Source organism: Gigantopelta aegis, chromosome 10 (assembly GCF_016097555.1).
Source record: "Gigantopelta aegis isolate Gae_Host chromosome 10, Gae_host_genome, whole genome shotgun sequence".
Taxonomy (NCBI): Eukaryota; Metazoa; Mollusca; class Gastropoda; order Neomphalida; family Peltospiridae; genus Gigantopelta; species Gigantopelta aegis.
Genome location: NC_054708.1, coordinates 2,129,204 through 2,147,467, shown reverse-complemented (window position 1 = coordinate 2,147,467; position 18,264 = coordinate 2,129,204). Strand labels below are relative to the sequence as shown.

General features: G+C 40.7%; 1 protein-coding gene across 3 annotated transcripts in view; it reads right to left on the bottom strand.

Annotated features, from left to right (window-relative positions):
* Window positions 1-18,264, bottom strand: part of LOC121382925 (carboxyl-terminal PDZ ligand of neuronal nitric oxide synthase protein-like) — a 203,894-nt gene that overhangs the window by 8,648 nt on the left and 176,982 nt on the right. For 2 of the 3 annotated variants that reach the window (XR_005959236.1, XM_041512605.1), the window contains exons 6-9: window positions 15,942-16,080; window positions 9,067-9,212; window positions 8,015-8,233; window positions 4,887-5,027 (exon numbers count right to left, since the gene is read on the bottom strand). Coding sequence is in view for 2 of the 3 variants with exons in the window: in XM_041512605.1 (XP_041368539.1) it covers window positions 4,887-5,027; window positions 8,015-8,233; window positions 9,067-9,212; window positions 15,942-16,080 (645 nt within the window). In the remaining variant the exon portion in view is untranslated. The remainder of the gene's footprint in view (window positions 1-4,886; window positions 5,028-8,014; window positions 8,234-9,066; window positions 9,213-15,941; window positions 16,081-18,264) is intronic. The other variant, XM_041512606.1, reaches the window with a different exon arrangement.

Genomic DNA, 18,264 nt, shown 5'->3' with positions numbered 1-18,264 from the left:
GTAACTGTCCTCTACCACACTAGAGACTGTCCTCTACCACACTAGTGACTGTCCTCTACCACACTAGAGATTGTGCTCTACCACACTAGTGACTGTCCTCTACCACACTAGAGACTGTGCTCTACCACACTAGTGACTGTCCTCTACCACACTAGAGATTGTGCTCTACCACACTAGTGACTGTCCCCTACCACACTAGAGATTGTGCTCTACCACACTAGTGACTGTCCTCTACCACACTAGAGATTGTGCTCTACCACACTAGAAACTGTCCTCTACCACACTAGTGACTGTGCTCTACCACACTAGAGACTGTCCTCTACCATACTAGAGACTGTCCTCTACCACACTAGTGACTGTCCTCTACCACACTAGAGATTGTGCTCTACCACACTAGTGACTGTCCTCTACCACACTAGAGACTGTTCTCTACCACACTAGTGACTGTCCTCTACCACACTAGAGACTGTGCTCTACCACACTAGTGACTGTCCTCTACCACACTAGGGATTGTGCTCTACCACACTAATGACTGTCCTCTACCACACTAGTGACTGTCCTCTACCACACTAATGACTGTCCTCTTCCACACTAGAGATTGTGCTCTACCACACTAGTGACTGTCCTCTACCACACTAGAGATTGTGCTCTACCACACTAGTGACTGTCCTCTACCACACTAGAGATTGTGCTCTACCACACTAGAGACTGTCCTCTACCACACTAGTAACTGTCCTCTACCACACTAGAGACTGTCCTCTACCACACTAGTGACTGTCCTCTACCACACTAGAGATTGTGCTCTACCACACTAGTGACTGTCCTCTACCACACTAGAGACTGTGCTCTACCACACTAGTGACTGTCCTCTACCACACTAGAGATTGTGCTCTACCACACTAATGACTGTCCTCTTCCACACTAGAGATTGTGCTCTACCACACTAGTGACTGTCCTCTACCACACTAGAGATTGTGCTCTACCACACTAGTGACTGTCCTCCACCACACTAGTGACTGTCCTTTACCACACTAGAGATTGTGCTCTACCACACTAGAGACTGTGCTCTACCACACTAGAGATTGTGCTCTACCACACTAGTGACTGTCCTCTACCACACTAGTGACTGTCCTCTACCACACTAGAGATTGTGCTCTACCACACTAGTGACTGTCCTCTACCACACTAATGACTGTCCTCTACCACACTAGAGATTGTGCTCTACCACACTAGAGATTGTGCTCTACCACACTAATGACTGTCCTCTACCACACTAGAGATTGTGCTCTACCACACTAGAGATTGTGCTCTACCACACTAGTGACTGTCCTCTACCACACTAGTGACTGTCCTCTACCACACTAGAGATTGTGCTCTACCACACTAATGACTGTCCTCTTCCACACTAGAGATTGTGCTCTACCACACTAGTGACTGTCCTCTACCACACTAGAGATTGTGCTCTACCACACTAGTGACTGTCCTCTACCACACTAGAGACTGTGCTCTACCACACTAGTGACTGTCCTCTACCACACTAGAGACTGTGCTCTACCACACTAGTGACTGTCCTCTACCACACTAGTGACTGTCCTCTACCACACTAGAGATTGTGCTCTACCACACTAGTGACTGTCCTCTACCACACTACAGATTGTGCTCTACCACACTAGTGACTGTCCTCTACCACACTAGAGATTGTGCTCTACCACACTAGTGACTGTCCTCTACCACACTAGAGATTGTGCTCTACCACACTAATGACTGTCCTCTACCACACTAATGACTGTCCTCTACCACACTAGAGATTGTGCTCTACCACACTAGTGACTGTCCTCTACCACACTAGTAACTGTCCTCTACCACACTAGAGATTGTGCTCTACCACACTAGTGACTGTCCTCTACCACACTAGAGATTGTGCTCTACCACACTAGTGACTGTCCTCTACCACACTAGTAACTGTCCTCTACCACACTAGAGATTGTGCTCTACCACACTAGTGACTGTCCTCTACCACACTAATGACTGTCCTCTACCACACTAGAGATTGTGCTCTACCACACTAGTGACTGTCCTGTACCACACTAGTAACTGTCCTCTACCACACTAGAGATTGTGCTCTACCACACTAGTGACTGTCCTCTACCACACTAGAGATTGTGCTCTACCACACTAGTGACTGTCCTCTACCACACTAGAGATTGTGCTCTACCACACTAGTAACTGTCCTCTACCACACTAGTAACTGTCCTCTACCACACTAGTAACTGTCCTCTACCACACTAGTAACTGTCCTCTACCACACTAGTAACTGTCCTCTACCACACTAGAGATTGTGCTCTACCACACTAGTGACTGTCCTCTACCACACTAGTAACTGTCCTCTACCACACTAGAGATTGTGCTCTACCACACTAGAGATTGTGCTCTACCACACTAGTGACTGTCCTCTACCACACTAGTGACGGTGCTCTACCACACTAGAGATTGTGCTCTACCACACTAGTGACTGTCCTCTACCACACTAGTGACTGTCCTCTACCACACTAGAGATTGTGCTCTACCACACTAGAGACTGTGCTCTACCACACTAGTGACTGTCCTCTACCACACTAGAAATTGTGCTCTACCACACTAGAGACTGTGCTCTACCACACTAGAGACTGTGCTCTACCACACTAGAGAATGTGCTCTACCACACTAGTGACTGTCCTCTACCACACTAGTGACTGTCCTCTACCACACTAGAGATTGTCCTCTACCACACTAGAGACTGTGCTCTACCACACTAGAGACTGTGCTCTACCACACTAGAGATTGTGCTCTACCACACTAGAGAATGTGCTCTACCACACTAGTGACTGTCCTCTACCACACTAGTGACTGTCCTCTACCACACTAGAGATTGTGCTCCCTGTGTTCTAATGCAGAAAATTGTGAAATTAAATCATTTTGGGTTTTTTTTCGACTGAAGCAAAAAAAATTCAGAATTCCATGGATAATATTTAAACTAAAAATTACAACATAAAACTGACTTATGTAATCAAGTGTTTAAGTCTTGACTATAGCAATTAATAAGATAAAAGGCATGTATGCTTACTGAAAGCTCAAGACATTTTAAACTATGCCCATTTGGTGTCCAACAAATGATTATTTGGAAACCTGTATGAGAGAGGAAACCCACTGCTGCCAAATTGGATATTCGTATCAAACAGCATCAAGGAATCTTTGAAGTATACTTTCCCCTAGACAAAATCCCCATAGAGTCCACTGAGCGCGATCGATCCTTCAACTGACCGCAGCTCTAGGCGAGCACTATACCACTGAGCTATACACTCCCTCCCTTACACCATTAATGAGACTGGACGTGGTGCGTACTATACCACTGAGCTATACACCCCCCCACACCATTAATGAGACTGGACGTGGTGTGTACTATACCACTGAGCTATACCCTCCCTCCCCCAGACCATTAATGAGACTGGACGTGGTGTGTACTATACCACTGAGCTATACACTCCCTCCCTCCCCCACACCATTAATGAGACTGGACGTGGTGTGTACTATACCACTGAGCTATACACTCCCTCCCTCCCCCACACCATTAATGAGACTGGATGTGGTGCGTACTATACCACTGAGCTATACCCTCCCTCCCCCACACCATTAATGAGACTGGATGTGGTGTGTACTATACCACTGAGCTATACCCTCCCTCACCTCATTAATGAGACTGGACGTGGTGCATACTATACCACTGAGTTATACCCTCCCTCCCCCACACCATTAATGAGACTGGATGTGGTATGTACTATACCACTGAGCTATACCCTCCATCCCTCACATCATTAATGAGACTGGATGTGGTATGTACTATACCACTGAGCTATACCCTCCATCCCTCACATCATTAATGAGACTGGATGTGGTAGGTACTATACCACTAAGCTATACCCTCCCACACACCACTAATGAGACTGGATGTGGTGCATACTATACCACTGAGCTATACCCTCCCACACACCATTAATGAGACTGGATGTGGTGCATACTATACCACTGAGCTATACCCTCCCTCCCTCCCTCACACCATTAATGAGACTGGATGTGGTGTGTACTATACCACTGAGCTATACCCTCCCCCACACCATTAATGAGACGATGTGGTGTGTACTATACCACTGAGCTATAACCTCCCTCCCCCACACCATTAATGAGACTGGATGTGGTACGTACTATACCACTGAGCTATACCCTCCCTCATAACATTAATGAGACTGGATGTGGTGCTTACTATACCACCGAGCTATACCCTCCCTCATACCATTAATGAGACTGGATGTGGTGCGTACTATACCACTGAGCTATACCCTCCCTCCCTCACACCATTAATGAGACTGGATGTGGTGCGTACTATACCACCGAACTATACCCTCCCTCCCCCACACCATTAATGAGACTGGACGTGGTACGTACTATACCACTGAGCTATACCCTCCCTCCCTCCCCCACACCATTAATGAGACTGGACGTGGTGCATACTATACCACTGAGCTATACCCTCCCTCCCCCACATCATTAATGAGACTGGACGTGGTGCGTACTATACCACTGAGCTATACTCTCCCTCCCCCACACCATTAATGAGACTGGATGCAGTTCGTGCATTCAGTCCCACTGTTGTGTGTTATGCGTCTGCGGCTTGTGTTTTGGATATATACAATTATTTCACTGTGGCTGGCTGCATACATTCTGCAGACGCTCTCAATGACACTAATTTCAAATTTTTGTTTTACACCCCCCCGCCACCTACAGTCTATATGAGTCTTACAAGTAACAAGTTGGTATTTTCTGCACATTAGTCTCAACTGAGCTTGTATTACCTGAGGTGGGGTATGAAAAAGAACATCCGAGTTTGAGGATATTCCGTTGACCTTGATCTCAAGATCTTGTATCCTGACCACCAGCTGCGTCACATGATCCAGAAGGTCGCGATTATGCATTAACAACTGATGAGCACGAGCCTAGAAAAACAACAACAACAACAACATGGTTTCAGGTTTACTTAATTCTTTACAGGTTTACTGATCAGCGTGCTAAAAGCCTTGGTCAAACAAAATCTCAAATATGTTCTCATAAAGCATTGTCTTGTTTTCAGTCTTCTATGCTGAAACAGTTGCTTACAACAGAGCCTCAGGGTAAACATTTTAAATCTAGAATTGGAAAATTTAATTTTATTGTAAAGTAACATTTTCCAGTGATAGAATTTCTATCAGTTAATGAGATGGGGTTTTTAAATCCTAAATTATGTAACTTCAACAAAAGATTTTCATTTTTTATAAACAGAATATAACAATTTCACCTAGGGAATATCTCAGTGATGTTCTAATTATAGAATTTGTGATGGTATTCAAGAAGAGATCCTCACTGATTTAAGTATCTAGAACACAATGTTCATCAATAAAGATTTATTTATTTATTTATTTATATATTTTTTTGATTCTGCTGTCTAACTGTATATAATATTTTAAATTGTACAATGTTGGGAAAGGTCTTTATATAGACTATTTCTGCTGACCAATTCCAAGTACTAAAAATACTAACAGAAATAAAAACAATAAAGATATTTTTCAGGAACAAAGAGACATCAAATAAACAAGAAATTCACACAAGATATTTTTGCCTGATGATAAAATCAGATAATTATTTTTATTTTTGTGCAAGAAAATATCTCAATACAGATTTCACAGCTCACCTACTGGATGGAATGAGTCGTTTAAAACAACTATGACCTTGTCAAAACATCCCTTTCACTCAAGAGTTCAGACTGAATACAATAATAATTTGTTATTAAAATTATAAATGGCTGGATGAGGTAGGCTACAAACATTGTTGAGTTGCACACAAACTCTTCGGTTATTAAAATTCTAATGGTTAGAATGCATTTAAGCTATGTTGGTTTTACTGTCATTGTTTCATTATTCAAATGCTAATGGCTGGAATGAAAGAAAGAAAGAAATGTTTTATTTAATGACACACTCAACACATTTTATTTACGGTTATATGGCGTCAGATATATGGTTAAGAACCACACAGATTATGAGAGGAAACCCGCTTTCGCCACTACATGGGCTACTCTTTCCAACTAGCAGCAAGGGATCTTTTATTTGCGTTTCCCACAAGCAGGATAGCACAAACCATGGCCTTTGTTGAACCAGTTATGGATCACTGGTCGGTACAAGTGGTTTACACCTACCCATTGAGCCTTGCAGAATACTCACTCAGGGTTTGGAGTCGGTATCTGGATTAAAAATCCCATGACTCGACTGGGATCCGAACCCAGTACCTACTAGCCTGTAGACCGATGGCCTAACCACGATGCCACCGAGGCCGGGGGCTGGAATGAGGTATGGTAGAAGCCATGTTGATTTCCATGTCAACTGTTTAGTAATTCAGAATGTAATGTTACAAATGACAGGAAGCTACATGTAAGTAGTGTTCCATAACACTGACCCGAGCCTCTATCCGTGCGGCTATCTCTGCTGACAGCTGATCCATCAGGAGATGGCCACCTATGTCTGGGTTAGGGTTAGGGTTATGGTTAGTAGTGTTCCATGACACCTGGGTTTGGGTAAGGGTCAGGGTCAGGGTCAGGGTCAGGGTTAGTAGTGTTCCATGACACCTGGGTCTGGATAAGAGTCAGGGTTAGTAGTGTTCCATGACACCTGGGTCTGGGTTAGGGTCAAGGGTTAGGGTTAGGGTCAGGGTCAGGATTAGTAGTGTTCCGTGACACCTGGGTCTGGGTAAGGGTCAGGGTCAGGGTTAGTAGTGTTCCCGCGACACCTGGGTCTGGGTAAGGGTTAGTAGAGTTACATGACACCTGGCTCTGGGTTAGGGTCAGGATTAGTAGTGTTCCGTGACACCTGGGTCTGGGTAAGGGTCAGGGTCAGTGGTGTTCCCGTGACACCTGGGTCTGGGTTAGGGTCAAGGGTAAGGGTTAGTAGTGTTCCATGACACCTGGGTCTGGGTCAGGGTCAAGGGTTAGTAGTGTTCTGTGACACCTGGGTCTGTGTCTGGGTTAGGGTCAAAGGTTAGGGTTAGTAGTGTTCCGTGACACCTGGGTCTGTGTCTGGGTTAGGGTCAGGATTAGTAGTGTTCCATGACACCTGGGTCTGTGTCTGGGTTAGGGTCAAAGGTCAGGGTCAGGGTTAATAGTGTTCCATGACACCTGGGTCAGGATTAGTAGAGTTCCGTGACACCTGGGTCTGGGTAAGGGTCAGGGTCAGGGTTAGTAGTGTTCCCACGACACCTGGGTCTGGGTAAGGGTTAGTAGTGTTCCATGACACCTGGGCGTGGGTTAGGGTCAGGATTAGTAGTGTTCCGTGACACCTGGGTCTGGTTAAGGGTCAGGGTCAGTGGTGTTCCCGTGACACCTGGGTCTGGGTCAGGGTCAAGGGTTAGTAGTGTTCCGTGACACCTGGGTCTGTGTCTGGGTTAGGGTCAAAGGTTAGGGTTAGTAGTGTTCCGTGACATCTGGGTCTGGGTTAGGGTCAAAGGTCAGGGTCAGGATTAGTAGTGTTCCATGACACCTGGGTCTGTGTCTGGGTTAGGGTCAAAGGTCAGGGTCAGGGTTAGTAGTGTTCCATGACACCTGGGTCTGGGTAAGGGTCAGGGATAGTAGTGTTCCGTGACACCTGGGTCTGTGTCTGGGTTAGGGTCAAAGGTTAGGGTTAGGGTCAGGGTCAGGATTAGTAGTGTTCCGTGACACCTGGGTCTGGGTAAGGGTCAGGGTTAGTAGTGTTCCGTGACACCTGGGTCTGTGTCTGGGTTAGAGTTAGGGTCAGGGTCAGGATTAGTAGTGTTCCGTGACACCTGGGTCTGCGTCAGGGTTAGTAGTGTTCTGTGACATCTGGGTCTGTGTCTGGGTTAGGGTCAGGATCAGGATTAGTAGTGTTCTGTGATACCTGGGTCTGCGTCAGGGTCAGGGTTAGTAGTGTTGCGTGACACTGACCTGAGCCTCTATCCGCGCTGCTGTCTCTGCTGACAGCTGATCCTTGAGGAGGTGGACCTGCGCGATGGCCACCTGTGTCTGGTGCTGCTGCTGCTCTAGCTGTTGTCGCAGCAACTGCATCTGGTGGTGGGCACTCAGCGGGAGCTGGGATTCCTGAGCGTAGTCACCGAGGATAACAGGAGAGCCGAGAGGAGAGGAGATTGTTGTGCCGCCGCCGGGCTGAAAACATCGGTAGTAATCACCATTACCAGTCTTTATACTGACCAAACATCGGTAGTAATCACCATTAACAGTCTTTATACTGATCATACATCGGTAGTAATCACCATTAACAGTCTTTATACTGATCAAACATCGGTAGTAATCACCATTAACAGTCTTCATACTGATCAAACATCGGTAGTAATCACCATTAACTGTCTTTATACTGATCAAACATCGGTAGTAATCACCATTAACAGTCTTTATACTGACCAAACATCGGTAGTAATCACCATTAACAGTCTTTATACTGATCATACATCGGTAGTAATCACCATTAACAGTCTTTATACTGATCAAACATCGGTAGTAATCACCATTAACAGTCTTCATACTGATCAAACATCGGTAGTAATCACCATTAACTGTCTTTATACTGATCAAACATCGGTAGTAATCACCATTAACAGTCTTTATACATCAGTAGCTACCACAATTAATTGTTGTTACAGTAGTTTAAAATCCTGTCATGTACCACTAATAACAGAAATCAGTGTGATAGAAAATGTGCATCTTAAATTACTAATCCCCCTTCTGCACTAAAATACATGTATATTGTCGATACAAAGTTCATGCACTTGTCTATTACAACCAATCTGTAAAAGCTGTGTACCTGTCTATTTAAGCCACACCTCTGGTTGAAGACACAAATAAGCCAATAGGTTCACAAAGATGAACCAAACCTATAGGACATATTCTGAGACCCATCATTCTACATTATAACTAAGAAGATGTTTACACATAACAAAGAATGTAAACAAGTGACCTATATAACACTAAAACCAGCTCACAGTGGGTGTACCGGCTCCCATGGACTGGAGCAACTTCTGAGCTTGTTTGAGCGCAAGATCAGTGGGTGGCGTCACCTTGTTATTCAGAGTTGTCTCCTCTTCTTTCTTATTCAGCTCTTTTTCCTGCTTTTCCTTTGCATCCAAGTCTGAAAAATCCAACAAGACACAAATTATATAAGTCTTAACATATCCAACAAGACACATATTATATACCTCACTATGTCTTAACATATCCAACAAGACTTACATTATATACCTCACTAAGTATTAACCTCTATGTTTCTAGCACCTGTATAATGTGTGTCAGCACCAGTAATTAGCACATGGGTTGTGTAATCAATAATTATGAATGGTTTGCCTTTTTTATAACATACCAAACAGTCCTGTTTGTTTTTCCATCTCACACTGTTAGTAGTTGCTACACATGACTCCCATCACAGCTCTACAAACCTTCATGTTCGTCAAAACAAACACATCTGTAATTCTCAACTAAATAAAATTTCACCTACAAAAAACCCTAAAATAATCTGTTAGTAAGACAGTAAAGAAAATGGAGGGAAACAAGATGGCAAAGCTATATTATGGTAACGCAAATATACTAACAAGACTGAATGTCTTTTAAAATGTACTTTGCAATTTGCCAAAATTCAGTGGAATTGGTCTTGAAATCTATTTATGAAATCTGCAGTTTTGTTAGTTTGAATAAAATGGTCATAAGTAAAATAAAGACACTGAAAATTTAAATACTGAAATGTCTTTAATTGATTCAACGAGTTTTTAAAATATTAGTCGAAAACACATACCCGATACCTGCACCAACCAAACGACCAACCAACCACCACCAATCAACCAATACCAATCACATGTCCTCCAATCAAACAACCAACCAACCACCACCAATCAACCAATACCAATCACATGTCCTCCAATCAAACAACCAACCAACCACCACCAATCAACCAATACCAATCACATGTCCTCCAATCAAACAACCAACCAACCACCACCAATCAACCAATACCAATCACATGTCCTCCAATCAAACAACCAATCAACCAATACCAATCACATGTTCTCCAATCAAACAACCAACCAACCACCACCAATCAACCAATACCAATCACATGTCCTCCAATCAAACAACCAACCAACCACCACCAATCAACCAATACCAATCACATGTCCTCCAATCAAACATCACAAACATACTACATATATCAATTAAGCACACACTATTCCAATTACATAACTCAAAGAAAATGTTTTTCAGTTCTGCAAACATATTCTATGACATAATTTGTTTTAGTATGAAGGATTTAGATCTGCTAAAAACATTAAAAGGTATTTTTTATGACAAAGGAAATCAATAATTTATTTACCAAAGTAAAAAGCTGGACCTCTTATAAAATACAGTGAGGGAGCACAGTGTGATTGTCTTTCAAGTGTGTTACACAAGACCCAGTCAGAGTGTTTACCTCAGCACACAGATCGAGATAACAGCACACAGATCAAGATAACGACCAACACTCCCACCAGCTACTCAGCTAGACCTGTTGTTACAACCTTCAGGCAATGTTTACTGTTAACAACTCAACACTATGTAATATGGAAACTTTGGAAAAAAACTACACAAATTGTTACTAAATGAGCACAAAAAACCCTAAAACAATTTGTGAAAAATATTGACATTTTCTGCCTTCTTCTTCCACTCTCCACCAAAACAACAAGCTACCCCAGAGTGATGTGTTTCCAAGATAATTATCATTCTGATCGGCTTTCTCCATGTGAAGCAACTGCAAGCTGGCCACCAGTAGATCATAACAATCCTGTTATAGATTATTTTTTATCACATAGTAACCTATGGGGCTTGTTGTGATTGTGCAACAAAGTATTTCCTCCCAACTCGCCAAATTGTGTCAGTGTGAAGCTGCATGGCTCCTGTAGATGTGTTTTTATAATGACAGTGTTATCTCTTATCCACATCCATCTAGGACATAACCAAAATGAGTTCTCTGATGTTGTTAAATTATTCCCATTACAAACAATGCTGCATGTCAAAAATAATGATTCGAAGAAGAAAAACACACCAATAAAGTGAAAACTCCTCATTAATCTTGACTCATTAGTTATTTTTTTCAACACCAAATTCATTTCATGTACTCAGAGTAAGCCAAACTCCACAGCTAAATCAACAGGAACCTTTTAAATAGAAAATCATGGGGAATCTTTCTCAAATTTGAAATGTGCAATGTGGTGTTTATTAAGTCATATGTACGGCACGTGGATGCCTCAATCTACATGCCTTGATTATTGGCAGTATGCTATAATCTACCGCCGAGCTATACCCCACCCTGGCATTTATAAAAATTAATATAAGGATCAAATTAATATCAAATTGATATGTTCACTAAAAAGCTGTATGAAGCAGCAATACCACTGTCATGTATGGGATTACATTTGATGATGCAGCAATACCACTGTCATGTATGGGATTACATTTGATGATGCAGCAATACCATTGTCATGTATGGGATTACATTTGATGATGCAGCAATACCATTGTCATGTATGGGATTACATTTGATGATGCAGCAATACCAGTGTCATGTATGGGATTACATTTGATGATGCAGCAATACCAGTGTCATGTATGGGATTACATTTGATGATGCAGCAATACCAGTGTCATGTATGGGATTACATTTGATGATGCAGCAATACCATTGTCATGTATGGGATTACATTTGATGATGCAGCAATACCATTGTCATGTATGGGATTACATTTGATGATGCAGCAATACCATTGTCATGTATGGGATTACATTTGATGATGCAGCAATACCATTGTCATGTATGGGATTACATTTGATGAAGCACCAATACCACTGTCATGTATGGGATTACATTTGATGAAGCACCAATACCAGTGTCATGTATGGGATTACATTTGATGATGCAGCAATACCAGTGTCATGTATGGGATTACATTTGATGAAGCAGCAATACCAATGTCATGTATGGGATTACATTTGATGAAGCAGCAATACCTTTGTCATGTATGGGATTACATTTGATGAAGCACCAATACCACTGTCATGTATGGGATTACATTTGATGATGCAGCAATACCACTGTCATGTATGGGATTACATTTGATGATGCAGCAATACCAGTGTCATGTATGGGATTACATTTGATGATGCAGCAATACCACTGTCATGTATGGGATTACATTTGATGATGCACCCATCACTAGTTCATGACCAACTACGCAATAAAAATAATTTAAAAAATAAAAATAACAACTGAAGACCCCAGTCAAAGATAACAGACTTTGATCAATGAACAAGCACTTAATAACATTCTATTTTGAGAAGACGTAACAAGCTATCTGCGTCATCATAGTGCTAAACATGTTGACATGGAGAACATCAAAGATTGGCAATCTATAGACAACAATAATGACAGACTGGTGGATTGTGAAAGACAAATAGCCATTTAAAAGATGACATCATAACAGAGACAGGCACCAGTCTACAAATAACTACTGGGCTATTTTAGGAACATCAACGGGAATATTCTTGATGTTTTGACCTCATTGCAGAACTCCAGAATAATATCATGACTAAAAAGAATCCAACAGAGCCTTGGATGCGGGAATCTTCCAGAAAATCTGAATGCAAAACCATTATTCGCTAGCAAGACCATATCTCTACATTGGCATTTGGCAAAATAGTGGTTGATTCTCTTAATCTTTATCTACAGCAAGGAAACAAATAAAGTAACACAGGGAACAAGAGAGAAAGACATATTTTTCTTTAATGACACCATCACAGAAATAACAAGACAGTACATACCACAGCCATTGACATACACAACTGAAATACTTTGCGGTGGTGTGCAGATCAGAAAACACACATCCGTTTCTTGCTTTGTGTGACATGTTTCTTACTTTGTGTGACATGTTTTTACTGTGACATGTTTCTTACTTTGTGTGACATGTTTCTTACTTTGTGTGACATGTTTCTTACTTTGTGTGACATGTTTCATACTTTCTGTGACATGTTTCTCAATTTGTGTGACATGTTTCATACTTTGTGTGACGTTTCTCACTTTGTGTGACATGTTTCATACTTTCTGTGACATGTTTCTTACTTTGTGTGACATGTTTGACTTTGTGACATGTTTCTTACTATGTGTGACATGTTTCATACTTTGTGTGACATGACCGGCCTCGGTGGCGTCGTGGCAGACCATCGGTCTACAGGCTGGTAGGTACTGGGTTCGGATCCCAGTCGAGGCATGGGATTTTTAATCCAGATACCGACTCCAAACCCTGAGTGAGTGCTCCGCAAGGCTAAATGGGTAGGTGTAAACCACTTGCACCGACCAGTGATCCATAACTGGTTCAACAAAGGCCATGGTTTGTGCTATCCTGCCTGTGGGAAGCGCAAATAAAAGATCCCTTGCTGCCAATCGGAAGAGTAGCCCATGTAGTGGCGACAGCGGATTTCCTCTCAAAATCTGTGTGGTCCTTAACCATATGTCTGACGCCATATAACCGTAAATAAAATGTGTTGAGTGCGTCGTTAAATAAAACACTTCTTTCTTTCTTTGTGTGACATGTTTCATACTTTGTGTTTCATACTTTCTGTGACGTGTTTCTTACTTTGTGTGACATGTTTCTTACTTTGTGACATGTTTCTTACTTTGTGTGACATGTTTCATACTTTGTGTGACATGTTTCTCACTTTGTGTGACATGTTTCATACTTTGTGTGACATGTTTCTTACTTTGTGTGACATGTTTCTTACTTTGTGACATGTTTCTCACTTTGTGTGACATGTTTCATACTTTGTGTGACATGTTTCATACTTTGTGACATGTTTCTTACTTTGTGTGACATGTTTCTTACTTTGTGTGACATGTTTATGTGTGACATGTTTATGTTCTGTGACATGTTTCTTACTTTGTGTGACATGTTTCTCACTTTGTGTGACATGTTTCTCACTTTGTGTGACATGTTTCTTACTTTGTGTGACATGTTTCTTACTTTGTGTGACATGTTTCTACTTTGTGTGACATGTTTCTTACTTTGTGTGACATGTTTCTTACTTTGTGACATGTTTCTCACTTTGTGTGACATGTTTCTCACTTTGTGTGACATGTTTCTGACATGTTTCTTACTTTGTGTGACATGTGTGACATGTTTCTTACTTTGTGTGACATGTTTCTACTTTGTGTGACATGTTTCTCACTTTGTGTGACATGTTTCATACTTTGTGTGACATGTTTCTTACTTTGTGTGACATGTTTCTTACTTTGTGACATGTTTCTTACTTTGTGTGACATGTTTCTTACTTTGTGTGACATGTTTCTTATTTTCTGTGACATGTTTCTTACTTTGTGTGACATGTTTCTCACTTTGTGTGACATGTTTCTCACTTTGTGTGACATGTTTCATACTTTGTGTGACATGTTTCATACTTTGTGTGACATGTTTCTTACTTTGTGTGACATGTTTCTTATTTTCTGTGACATGTTTCTTACTTTGTGTGACATGTTTCTTATTTTCTGTGACATGTTTCTTACTTTGTGTGACATGTTTCTCACTTTGTGTGACATGTTTCTCACTTTGTGTGACATGTTTCATACTTTGTGTGACATGTTTCTTACTTTGTGTGACATGTTTCTTACTTTGTGTGACATGTTTCTTATTTTCTGTGACATGTTTCTTACTTTGTGTGACATGTTTCTCACTTTGTGTGACATGTTTCTCACTTTGTGTGACATGTTTCTTACTTTGTGTGATATGTTTCTCACTTTGTGTGACATGTTTCTCACTTTGTGACATGTTTCTTACTTTGTGTGACGTTTCATACTTTGTGTGACATGTTTCTCACTTTGTGTGACATGTTTCATACTTTGTGTGACATGTTTCTTACTTTGTGTGACATGTTTCTTACTTTGTGACATGTTTCTCACTTTGTGTGACATGTTTCATACTTTGTGTGACATGTTTCATACTTTGTGACATGTTTCTTACTTTGTGTGACATGTTTCTTACTTTGTGTGACATGTTTCTTATTTTCTGTGACATGTTTCTTACTTTGTGTGACATGTTTCTCACTTTGTGTGACATGTTTCTTACTTTGTGTGACATGTTTCTTACTTTGTGACATGTTTCTTACTTTGTGTGACACGTTTCTTATTTTCTGTGACATGTTTCTTACTTTGTGTGACATGTTTCTCACTTTGTGTGACATGTTTTTCACTTTGTGTGACATGTTTTTCACTTTGTGTGACATGTTTCTTACTTTGTGTGACATGTTTCTTACTTTGTGACATGTTTCTTACTTTGTGTGACATGTTTCTCACTTTGTGTGACATGTTTCATACTTTGTGTGACATGTTTCTCACTTTGTGTGACATGTTTCTTACTTTGTGACACGTTTCTTACTTTGTATGACATGTTTCTTACTTTCTGTGACATGTTTCTTATTTTCTGTGACATCCTACTTTGTGACATGTTTCTTACTTTCTGTGACATGTTTCTTACTTTCTGTGACATGTTTCTTACTTTGTGACATGTTTCTTACTTTCTGTGACATGTTTCTTACTTTCTTTGACATGTTTTTACTGTGACATGTTTCTTACTTTGTATGACATGTTTCTTACTTTCTGTGACATGTTTCTTATTTTCTGTGACATCCTACTTTGTGACATGTTTCTTACTTTGTGTGACATGTTTCTTACTTTGTGTGACATGTTTCTTACTTTGTGACATGTTTCTTACTTTCTGTGACATGTTTCTTACTTTGTGACATGTTTCCTACTTTCTGTGACATATTTTTACTGTGACATGTTTCTTACTTTCTGTGACATGTTTCTCGCTGTTTCCGGGTGACTTCTCATTGTTACTGTCCTCCCCATGTGGTGGGTTGCTAATCGTCAGTTTGTGACACACCTCGAATGCTTGGCCGATCGTCCTCACTATCCGCATAGCCTGGCTCTGAAATAACACACACAACACAGCAATTACAACACATCAATTACATCACATCAAATAAACCTGGCCAATTGTCCTCACTATCTGCAATGCCTGGCTCTGAAACAAAACTCACAACACAGCAATTACAACACATCAAATAAACCTGGCCAATTGTCCTCACTATCTGCAATGCCTGGCTCTGGAACAAAACACACAACACAGCAATTACAACACATCAAATAAACCTGGCCAATTGTCCTCACTATCTGCAATGCCTGGCTCTGTAACAAAACACACAACACAGCAATTACAACACATCAAATAAACCTGGCCAATTGTCCTCACTATCTGCAATGCCTGGCTCTGGAACAAAACACACAACACAGCAATTACAATACATTAAATATAACTTGCTAATTAATTCATCAATTACAACACATCCAGTTTCTTCATGTTAAGTTCAGCTAATCTTACAGAGTATCCGCACAGCCTGGCTCTGAAATAAAACAGACAACACATCACTTACACAACATCAAATACAAGACATCCAGTGTTTTCATGTTACTGGTAATGTCACAGAAGGTCTGCATAGCCTGCTGGGCTTTAGACTTCACTATTTTGGGCTTTTTGTCTGTTCCGAATACACCAAGGTCTTTTTAGTGCAGTAACATTTAATAATAGCTGGTAAAGAGTTGTGCATATTCAAGCCAGCCTCGGTGGTGTCATGCTTAAGCCATCAGACTTAAGGCTTGTAGTTAAAAGGTTCACAGCCCAGTACAGGCTCCCACCAAGAGTGAGTTTTAACGACTCAATGGGTAGGCGTAAGGCCACTACACCGACTTCTCTCTCACTACCAACAAACCCTCTGTCCTGGACAGCCATCCCAGATAGCTGAAGCATGTGCCCAGGACAGCATGCTTGAACCTTAATTGAATATATAATGGATATGAAATGCAATGAATGTACATGTTCAGAAATACATTTCAAGTATTTTAATCTAATTACAGCTTAACAGTCCATTGATTTAGAGGTGAAATGTTTTGAGGTCAGCAAGTTTGTACATATTTTGGGCTTGCTTATTTTGGACACATCCTCATTTACTGCCTCAGCGTTGGTGCAATCTAAAGCCCTAAGCCTGGCACTGAAATAAAACAGACAAAACATCATTTACAACACATCAATTGCAACACATCAATTACAACACATCATTTACAACACATAAACTGCAACACATCATTTACAACACATCAATTGCAACACATCATTTACAACACATCAATTACAACACATCAACTGCAACACATCATTTACAACACATCATTTGTAACACATCAATTGCAACACATTTACAACACATTAGTTACAACACGTCAATGGCAACACATCAATTGCAACACATCATTTAAAACACATCAATTGCAACACATTCAGTTTGTTCATGTTAAACTCTGCTAATGTCATAGGATGTCAGGTGTCAATAACAGATTATAACCAATACGGAAGTGACGATATGAAAGATACAACTGATTTCCATCACATATTCCATGTAAAGTTATATAATTGAGGAAAAGGCAGTTGCTGTCAAAATAGCAACTGAAAAGAAAGATTGACTTTTTAAGAATGTTTTTTTAACAATCATTCACTTGAAATGATCGAACGAAACACTGATTCCTCTACAGTGGTGATACAAATGAGAATAACACATATAGGAAATAGTTTTATACAATTCTCAAAACAAGATTGATAAATATCTTGTGTAACACACATAGTAATAAATCAACTAGTATCAGGACAGTCATGTGTATAAAAACTAAAGCAATATTTTTCAGTGAGTGCAGAAGCCTCATGTATGTACGTCACCTAAAGGTCAGACCATGTAAATACGAAATGGGGTCATGCAATTGGCCAATTGGTTTTCATATTGAATATACACATTGGCTGGAAATCAGTGCCCATGTATGGCTTTTACATGACAGGAAAACAAACTCCAGCTAAAACAAAATCTAAGAAAGCATAAGGAAGCTTTTTTTCATTGGTCTATATTAACAGAATTTGTATTTGGCTACAACCAATTTGAACAAATGGATACAGAGGTATAAAACACATTGGTACAATGTAAATTTTCAGAGGTAATGTTTTAGAGTTCAGACAATATGAATATAACATTTACGAACCTTTCTACCCATCCGGGGCTGTTTCACATAT